The 9,757-nt window shown below is 56.5% G+C and overlaps 4 protein-coding genes across 4 annotated transcripts; 3 read left to right on the plus strand and 1 right to left on the minus strand.

Moving 5' to 3' along the window:
- Nucleotides 1–2,278: 2,278 nt before the first annotated feature.
- Nucleotides 2,279–3,475, plus strand: SPRG_12361 (hypothetical protein; the record flags this gene model as incomplete). The annotated part of the gene is made up of 1 exon (XM_012352027.1): nt 2,279–3,475. One exon carries the CDS (start codon nt 2,279–2,281, stop codon nt 3,473–3,475), a length of 1,197 nt encoding a protein of 398 aa, XP_012207417.1.
- Nucleotides 3,476–4,110: 635 nt separating this feature from the next.
- On the plus strand, nt 4,111–4,885 carry SPRG_12362 (hypothetical protein; the record flags this gene model as incomplete). The annotated part of the gene is made up of 1 exon (XM_012352028.1): nt 4,111–4,885. The coding sequence occupies exon 1, from the start codon at nt 4,145–4,147 to the stop codon at nt 4,883–4,885; it is 741 nt and encodes a 246-aa protein (XP_012207418.1). The 5' UTR covers nt 4,111–4,144.
- A 350-nt stretch (nt 4,886–5,235) lies between these two features.
- SPRG_12363 (hypothetical protein) lies at nt 5,236–6,056 on the minus strand. The gene has a single exon (XM_012352029.1). The coding sequence runs from the start codon at nt 6,016–6,018 to the stop codon at nt 5,287–5,289; it is 732 nt and encodes a 243-aa protein (XP_012207419.1). The 5' UTR covers nt 6,019–6,056; the 3' UTR covers nt 5,236–5,286.
- A 592-nt stretch (nt 6,057–6,648) lies between these two features.
- SPRG_12364 (hypothetical protein) lies at nt 6,649–7,389 on the plus strand (the record flags this gene model as incomplete). The annotated part of the gene is made up of 1 exon (XM_012352030.1): nt 6,649–7,389. The coding sequence occupies one exon, from the start codon at nt 6,649–6,651 to the stop codon at nt 7,387–7,389; it is 741 nt and encodes a 246-aa protein (XP_012207420.1).
- Between the last annotated feature and the right edge of the window lie 2,368 nt (nt 7,390–9,757).

Here is a 9,757-nt window from a genome sequence, read left to right on the forward strand (position 1 = left end):
CTTCTGCGGCGTAGAGCGACGTGTAGAATCCATGCAGGACCTGCGAGATCTCCTGCGGCGTGGTGCGAGCCTGACCGGTGGCGTCGCGCATCTGGTGGATCGAGTCCGGTCCCAGCTTCTTGATCGACGGAGACTTCAAGTGGTACTTGGTGCAGCGGGCGGCTTCGGCGAGATGGCGTTTCACTGCCGCTTCCGTCTTGTGCTCGTGGACTTGGGCATTGTGTTCTTCGAGACGCCGCTTGATGTCGAGGATGGCTTCGATGATGGCTTGGCACGGGTGGCGGTTCAGGTCCGCCAGCGCGACGGTGAGCTCACGCTCGAGTTCTCGTCGGGGGGCTGTGTCGGCGGCGACGCGGTCCCGGTGCAGTAGGCGGAGCCGCGTGCGCATGTCGTTGACCATGCTATCGTAAAAGCGGGCCACGGCCGGACCGATCGAGACCGAGTCCAAGAACTGGTCCAAGCACTCGTCGATGATCGCGGCCGCTTCGGGTAGTTGCGTCAGCCAATGTGGAGTGCGCCACGGACCCGTTCGTTGTGTGGCTCGGGTTCGACAACTCAAACGTACAAGCCGAGTGGTCCGAGCGCGTGCAGCGTGTACGTGTGTTGACTGGGTCGGGGCGCTAACGTACAGAGTCTCCGAGACAAAAAATGTAATCTAACCTGTTTCTGTGGCACGGGCTAGTGTACGAGATCGTGTTGGGGTTGTCCTGGCGGTACGCGTCCACCAGACGGAGGTCGCTGAGCCAGCGCAAGAGCTGTTCGACCCCCTGGAGGTTCTCCGGACGCGGCTCGAACGAGTCAAGGGCGCCGGACAGAGTGACGTTGAAGTCGCCGCCTACAATGTGCTCTGCGTCGGGTTCAAAGCGCTTGGGGAGCGCCGCGAAGAAGGCCTCGCGCTTGTCCGGTTCGGCTGGGGCGTAAATGTTGTGGAGATAGAGCACCTTGCCGTGATAGCGCCCACGGGCCAAGACGTACCTGTTGGCGAGCTCCGGGGCATGTTCATGGTGACGACACCCCGGCACGAGTGCATTGGCCAGCCTGTCCCGCAACGCGATGGGCTTTGGTGCTTTGATAGGCCGTCGTTCGCACGTTGGTTGATTTGCTATTTCTTGGTGTTCAGGGTGTCCAAGATGCTTTACAAGTACGGAGTATGCTACTAATACGTGATAGGAACTATGCAGGACAGACAGTCGTGGCAAACGAGCTTCGATGGGCACGCCGAATGTGAATTTGATGGACGAAGCGCTTGTGACGACCAAGAACTACAGTCGTCTCGCCGTCAAAATGATCGACAAAAGAGTGCAATGTCGTCCACGTTCTTGTGGTCGGTGGCGTTGGCAGTCAGCAACGCTCTGTTAACAGTAAGTTGGGCGTTGAGGGGTCAAGAAGTGCAAGATTTTCTTCGCGCAAGGCCGAGCGATCTAGAAGACTAAATCTTGAACGCACAAGATAAAAGATCCAGGTGCAGGCACTCAAGCTCATGCGATTTCAGAAATTGCAGCGTCGGTCAACAAACGAACCCGCCTCGCCCCACCACTGGCATGGCGGACACCTACACGGTTGCTACCCCCAAGGAGTTCGGTCTGGATCGAGGACACGCAGTGTTGAGCTTAGCTCGACACGGAGTACATCGTCGACGCAACGGACCAAGCCGTGGGACGCTGACGGTTGTTCCCCTCTTGTGCACCGTCAACGACTGGTCTTTTCCTGTCTTTTGACGCGTAAAAATCAAAGATGACGGACAACGTCCAACGCATCTACATGCATGCTCGTCCCGTCCACTGCTGCATATGCACGCGATCGTAGCCTGTCTATGCGCCACTCGATGGTCCACGCGGCCGACCGACCAGATCTCGAAACGCACCATCGTAACGTTCTCGCCTGTCGACTTGATCGACTGCAAAACGGCGCTAGTGCAGACACGACGCAGTGCTATCAGAATCGCTGTCAACCGCTTCCAGACTACCCACTGGGGCACGCCCCACGTCGTGACCACCTCGTAGTGTCATCGCTCATCGCTTCGTCCAACGAGTGGCTCTCAAACGGTCTTTCTGCGTCTACATCGGTGGCACCCATGTGAATGTCGTCCCGATTGGTATCCTTGGCGACCGATACCAATCACGTAGGTCACCCTCTCTTGAACGCACCAATCAACGCACGCCAACTCACAAGATGGACCAATCACACGCGCGTGAGATCGCCGCACGTTCACGCTGGCGCATCGTTCCAAGCACTTGCTTATAATACGTACTAACGAGTCCACGACAACGGTCTTGCGATGGAGCCGTACGCATCCGTGTCGACACCCAGCGACGACGTCGAGTGCAGTCCGACAGTGTGGTCCACCGCCGACACACGCCGCGCCAATCTACTCTTTCTGCTCATGGGGCTCTGCTACTACACGCCGTTTTGCATGCTCGTGCAGCCCGTCGACTATTGGCGGCTCCTCTTTCCCAATTTCAACGTCAACTTTCGCATCTCGTTCGCCTACTACATTGCCAACGTCGTCGTTATCTTTGGTCTCCTCGCCGTCGGCGCGCGCCAGTCGTTTCGGTCGCGCATCATCGGCGGCTTTGGCGCCCAGCTGCTCGTGCTTCTGCTGCTTCCCGCGTCGTACTATGTCCTCACGACCCAAACGCAGCACGAAGTCATGGTGCTTCTCTGCTCCGTCATTGTGGCCATCGGCGCCGCGGTCGCCGGCTCGTCCCTCTTTGCCCTAGCCGCCATGTACCCGAGCGGCAGCATCGAACATGTCCAGCTCGGCATTGGCCTCTCGATCTTCATCACGACCGCGTACCGCTGCGTCAGCAAAGGCGCCTTTCCCAGCGACGCGACCGTGCCCGCGTCGATGGTGTACTTTTATGCGGGCGCCGCGACGATGGCTGCCGGCGTCGCCTCGTATCTCCTTCTACTGCGCCTCCCCGGGAGCGCGTCCGTGCACGCGACGCCGCAGACACACAAGGTACTGCAGCCAACGCTGCTGCGCAAGATTCGTTTCAACGGCATTCTTGTCGTCGTGCTCAACCTCACGACGATGCTGGTGTGGCCGGGGCTCTTGACGGACATTGCGAGCTTCAACGTCCCCAGTTTGAACACGTCCGGGTGGTTTCCGCTGCTCCTCATGGGCTGGGACGCTCTCTTTGATGCGCTTGGCCGATACTGCGCGCGCTACAAGCTCTGTTTTACACGCCATAACGTGTGGAGCCTCGTGCTCGGTCGGTGCGTGTGCATCCCCGTCTTTGTCTGCTTGGCCCGCAACGTCCTTTTTACACACGACGTCATCACGTACGTTGTCGTGGCCGTCTTTAGCTGGACGCACGGCTACGGCGGCGCGCTCACCGTCGTTTTTGTCAACGACTGCGTCGACGACGCCGAGCGCAGCGGCGCGGGGATGTTTGCGAGCTTTTTTGTCAATTTTGGCCTCGTGGCCGGCGCGTCCTTGAGTTTTGCGCTTGCCAAAGTGATGGGGTTGTAGAAGATTCTGGCATGCATTTGTGGTGTCCATAATGTACACTCGTCGTCGTTTTCGGGTTCTCGAAGGCGTCCGATTTGATCGGACCAAGCGTTCATTACATGTGGCGCGAAATGGGAACTAAAAGTTATTAACATTCAAGCACTACAGCGACTCGAGAGGCTTGAACGGCGTTGACGTCCAAAGAAATGCTACCGACCTGCCCACATCGTACAATTTGTACTAGCTGCGGACCTATAACCAATGGTCGAAAGATGGCTTCGTGGCCCATACAACAAAACCCTGTAGGAGCACCAAGCTTGTGCGATTTATGCCTTTAACATTATCGATCAGCCAAAGAAAGCTCGTAGGCCTAGTAGAGACCTCCTCGTGTAGCTTCCTCATATCATACATACATGTAGTTGTCGCAGGACGTACTAACCGAACACGGAAGTTTTCGGCGACGACTTGGCCGGAGCGCGTTGGCTCGCTCGGTTGGACGGATGCTGCTTTCGGATTGGTCCAAGGCGAATGCTCGTTGTCCCATTCGTCGTTTTGATTGGCCAACGGCGGTGATCGAATATTTCCTTTTCACACAAAGAGTAAAACAACATGTCGCGCGGCCAAACCCTTTTTTCCCTCTCAAGATCGTCATTTTTCAATTTCCACGGTTCTACTTACCAACACGACACCATGTCAACGGCCGACCTCCACGTGATCGAGTACACGGCGCTCTCGGACGCCGAGCTCGCATCCTTCAAGACCAAAGACGGCAAGGTCCACCTCTTCAACAACTTTGTGTGCCCGTTTGGCCACCGCGCGCTGTGGGCCGCGGCCGAAGTCAACGTGCCGTTCGAGATCATCAACATTGACCTTGGCGACATGCCGGCGAGCTACGTGGCCGATTTTAACCGATACCACACCGTGCCCTTCCTCCTCGACAATGGCTACGCCGTGTACGAGTCGGCGATCGTCGCGCAGTTCTTGGACGCCAAGTACAACAATGGTGTGATCCATAACCGCGACTTTCCCGAGCACGCAGCGCTCGCCCAGCTGGCCCAAGCCAAGTTTGAGGCCGGCCCTTTCTACGCACTGCTTCGCAACAAGGACCCGGCCAAGAAGGCCGAGCTCGAGGCCAACTTGCGCGATTCGCTGAGCGAAATTGAGACCATTTACCGCGACCACGCGGCCGACTTTCGGTCCAAGGGCCCGTACTTGCTCGGCGACAAGTTTAGCAGCGCCGAGCTCAACATCGTCACGTTCCTCTTCCGCTTCAAGCACATTCTGAAGCACTACCGCGACTTTGACATCCTCGAAGGCGTCCCGCTCCTGTCGGCGGCGCTCGAGGCGTCGAGCCAGCGCCCGGCATTCAAGAAGACGACCAAGGAACCCGAGTACTACATCCAGGGCTATGCCAAGTTTGCGAACGCGTAAACAAATACTAGTACAATTTTCTCTACTCTTTTTGACAACCTTGTACATCGCACTCCAACTTTGAAAAACGCTATGCAGAATGTACAATAGGTACCCCAAGTGCGAATTGTACACGTCCGTTGCTGTCAGTGACATGGAAGGAATGCAGTCAAACCATGAGGACAGATAGCGTGTCATCCCGAGGAAGTCGTTTTCTCGCTCGTGTCCAAACTAAACTGTCTGATAACACCCACGGCCTATCGCAACGGGTAGCCGGCATCATGGAGAAGTGAATGCGGTATTAGGATAACCAACTTACTGCAATGCGTGGACTTTCGTTTTGGCTCGCCAGATAGCATGGTCGCTTCAAACTCGAGACGCGTCATCAAATTGGCGTGGGATGCAAAATTACATTAGGAGGTTTACGGGTTGGCATACTTGGCGTACGCGTTGATGAAAAACTCGGGCTCCTTGATCGTCTGCTTGAACGCTGGGCGTTCGACCGCGGCTTCGTACGCGGCCGTAAGGAGCGGGTAGCCCTTGAGGAGCTCAAAGTCGCGGTAGTGCTTGAGAATGATCTGGAAGCGGAAGAAGAACGGGATGATGTTGATCTCGGCGCTGCTCAGCTGATCGCCAAAGAGGTACGGACCCTTGGCGCGGAACTCGGCCGCGTGTTCCCGGTAAATTTTCTCGAGCTCGTCGAGCGTCTCGCGAATGTCGGCTTCAAAGCCCTCCTTCTTGGCCGGGTCCTGGTTGCGCAAGAGACCGTAGAACGGCCCAATCTCAAACTTGGCTTGGGCCAGCTGCGCCAACGCAGCGCGCTCGGGGCTGTCGCGCTGGTGCAGCTTGCCGCCGTTGTACTTGACGTCGAGGAACTGTGCGATAATGGCCGACTCGAAGATCGACGTGCCGTTGTCGAGGAGGAAGGGCACGGTGTGGTACCGGTTGAACTCGGTAATGTACGCCTCGGGCATCGACGCGAGCGAGACGTCAATCATGTGGAACGGCGCGTTCGACTCGACCGCCGACCACAGCGCGCGGTGCCCAAACGGGCAAATGAGGTTGTTGAAGAGGTGGACCTTGCCGTCTTTCGTCTTGAGCGAGGCACGGTCTGCGGCCGAGAGCGTGTTAAAGTCGGTGATCTCAAAGGTCATTTTCGAAGTGGTAGCGACGTGGGCAATTTGGAAATGACTGCAGCTCTCCACGGAAGCGGCGAGGAAGGCGTTGGGCGACGGCTGCGATCATGGCTGTTGGACGTTTGGTATTTGCGATGATGAGGTAATACGGTACCCCTTGACCAATCATCACGCGTGATGGCCGGCAAATCTTTGTCTTTTTGACCAATCCATGAGAGCAACAACGTGCGGCCGGTGGCGGTTGACCCACCTTAACGCTCGAGTTTGCAACGTCGGAAGCCTTGAAGAATGCAGCCGAAGACGTCGGGAGGAATCGTGGCATTGTACTGCTCCCAGCGTCGCACAGGATACATGTGAGGACTCGAAGACGACGGAGAAGGTCCAAGGGGCACAGCTGCCAGCCGCCTTGCGTAGATGGCACGGCGCCACGTGATTGGCTAACGGTGCCGAATTCGCAGGATTTGCTCGCCATCTGGTGTGCCACGTCACTCGCCAAGTGCAATGTCACCAAATCCGCACCGTCACCATACAAACAAGAGGATAATTTTAATATTGCTATAAATAAGAAATCGTGGATCTGAACCAATCCAGCGCCAGAGCGCGCGCTAAGATCGTCATTTTTCATTACCGGTATCCTCCTGTGCAAGCATGCCCGCTCAGCAACTCACGACCGTCGCGTACACGTCGCTTTCAGACTCTGACCTTGACGCGCTCAAGACGGACGGCAAGGTTCATCTCTTCAACAACATTGGCTGCCCATTTGGCCACCGCGCGCTGTGGACCGCCGCCGAGGTCGACGCACCCCTGACGGTGTACGAGATTGGTCTCTACGCCGAGATGCCGCCCAGCTACGTCGAAAAGTTCAACCGGTACCACACCGTGCCGTTCCTTGTCCACGAAGGGTACCCTGTGTACGAGTCGGCGATTGTGGCGCAGTTTTTGGACGCCAAGTACAACGGCGGGAAGCTCCACAACCGCGACAGCCCCGAGCGCGCGGCATTGGCGCAGCTGGCCCAAGCCAAGTTTGAGATTGGTCCATTCTACGCACTTCTCCGCAACCAAGACCCGGCCAAGAAAGACGAGCTCGAGGCCAAGATCGAAGCCGCGCTCGGCGACCTCGAGAAGATCTACCGCGACCACGCAGCCGACTTTCGCGCCGACGGCCCATACCTTCTCGGCGCCGACCTCAGCAGCGCCGAGATCAACATCGTGCCGTTCCTCTTCCGCTTCAAGCACGTTTTGAGCCATTACCGCGACTTTGACATTACGAAAGGCTTTCCGCTCGTCACGGCGGCGTACGAAGCAGCAATCGCACGCCCGGCGTTCAAGCTCACGGTGCGTGACCCCGAGTACTATATCAACGCGTATGCAAAGTATGCCAACCCGTAAACGGAATACTGTCATTTGTGGTGTGTCGTACGACTTTTTGTGCACTGAAAGAAATATATACGGTGCCAACACCGTCCGCACCTGATAAACCACGATGGCACGGACGAAGGCGCCTCCAACGACAACGTACACTGGTATTGTTGCGAGAACTAACTGGATTTTCTTAACATACTCGTTGTTTTGACATTCTCGATGCCTCTCGCCGTGGCAACAGCGTTTTAGCGTCGACGGCAGCGAGCGCTTCGTGAGAAGTTCCCGTTCGTGACAACTTGTGCATTGCATCTTCATATTTGAATAACATTGTTCTATTTCTGGAGACTGGTACGACAGGAATGCGTCAGGAAAAGAATGTCCATGCTAGTGCTAATTGCTGGATCAGCTCCACAATCAAGCTCGGTCCCTATTGTCGCTTGCTGGTACTACATCTACTCGGATGCCTCACCGACTTTTGAAAAAGTACAATTGTTTCAATCGAAAAAGATAATAGTTTACAATAGCCAGAAAACGTTCTAGTGGACTTGCGTCGATTAGACCCACGTCATCTCGCCCTTGGCGACCTTGGCGCTGAGCTCGAGGCTGTCGACGCCACCGATGGTGGGGTACAAGGCCTTCATGGCCGCAATGAGGTACGTGCTGTTGGCAGCCTTGGGCGTCTCGATGTCAAAGTCGCGAATGTACTTGGCCGTGAACGCGGGCGACTCCATGTCGGTGACCGGGCCCGGAAGACCGTGGCCCGGCACGATCACGTCCGCCTTGAGCGCCTGAATCTCGGCCAACGCGTTGAGCCACTCGGTGTGCGACTCGGGCGTCTGCGAGTCGGCCATGAACAAGTGGTTGTTCTTCTCGAGCAAGACACCGCCGACGACGGCCTTGAGGTCTTGGATCCAGACGTAGCTGCGGGCCGCAGGGCCGCGGATCTCGAGCGAATGGCCTTCAAGCGTGAGCTGCTTGGCCTTCAAGACATCCGGGATGATGGTCGCGTTGGGCGCGTCCGCACCAAGCGCACCGGCCCACGTCTTGAGCTTGTCCGCGACCGTCTCCTTGATGTGCTCGACGACGGGCGCCGTAGCCACGATGGCAGCGTCCGGGAACGCGGCGTGGATCGTATCAAGACCAAAGTAGTAGTCGGGGTCGCCGTGGCTCACGTAGATGGTCGTGAGGTGCTTGCCGCTGGCCTTGACGAGGTCGACGACGGCCTGCGCCTGGGACTTGCCAAACTGCGCGTTGACGAGGATCGCGTCCTTCTGGCCCGACACGAGCACGGACGAGACCGCGAAAATGGCCTTGTCACCGGGGTTGTACGAGGTGAGCTTGAGGGCCGAGTCGCCGCAGTAGGTCGTGGCGGACGTGGCGGCGGCCGCCATGAGGACGAGAAGGGCAGAGAGAGGGTTCATTGTGCTTGACAACAAGTAAATTGAAGAATGACTACCCAGAGTGGCTTTTTTGTCTTTGCGCGACACCGTTCTCGTGGATGATTCCAGGACGACATGTCCAGCTTCGCATGAAGGCCGATCCAAATCACATGTCGTCTCATGTCGTCAAATGAAGATTGTGTGCATGCCAAGCAAGCCATATGGCGTCTGGGATGACCGCATATTCAATGCAGCCAGACCGAGGCACGGGGTGTCGCATGGAGGAGTCAGTCGTTCCGCCATGCGGTCGGTCTCTGTACCATGTTGAGCAAAGTTGCGTAGTGTGTGTACTACCGGTAGGACCTCATTCGATCGGCCCTCTTTTTCAACACAAGACTAGTATTGAGGACTTGCTAGACGGTATTCGATTCGTCTCCAACAAGATCTCTGGCAACACCGCTTAGAAAAGATTCCCGCAACGTGACTATTAATAAAAACTATCGAAGTGAGCACACAGCTGTACGGTCTGCACACCCACTTCGCATCGGCTCGCGTGCGACCCTTCCCAGTCAGAAACGACCATGTACCGGTATGCGTCAGGGTATGTGTGGCATTTGTTTGGATAAAACGACCGCCGCAATGCTACGAAGCTAGATATTTCAACATTTTTAGCGCTCGATTTTGTCGCAATCGTCGCGGCTGGAGGCATAACCTACAGGCATGACCTACCGGTACCGGTACCGGGGGTATGCCAATTTATGCCAATTATTTCATCGTACGCGAAGCACTCGTAACTATACGGTATACAGCTCGAGGACGACATGTGATTTGGATCGGCCTTCATGCGAAGCTGGACATGTCGTCCTGGAATCATCCACGAGAACGGTGTCGCGCAAAGACAAAAAAGCCACTCTGGGTAGTCATTCTTCAATTTACTTGTTGTCAAGCACAATGAACCCTCTCTCTGCCCTTCTCGTCCTCATGGCGGCCGCCGCCACGTCCGCCACGACCTACTG

This window comes from Saprolegnia parasitica (genome assembly GCF_000151545.1).
Source record: "Saprolegnia parasitica CBS 223.65 unplaced genomic scaffold supercont2.91, whole genome shotgun sequence".
NCBI lineage: Eukaryota > Oomycota > Saprolegniomycetes > Saprolegniales > Saprolegniaceae > Saprolegnia > Saprolegnia parasitica.

Bases quoted from the DNA above. Each gene is read 5' to 3' on its own strand.
- SPRG_12363 (XM_012352029.1), bottom strand. From the start codon at position 6,018: ATGACCTTTGAGATCACCGACTTTAACACGCTCTCGGCCGCAGACCGT.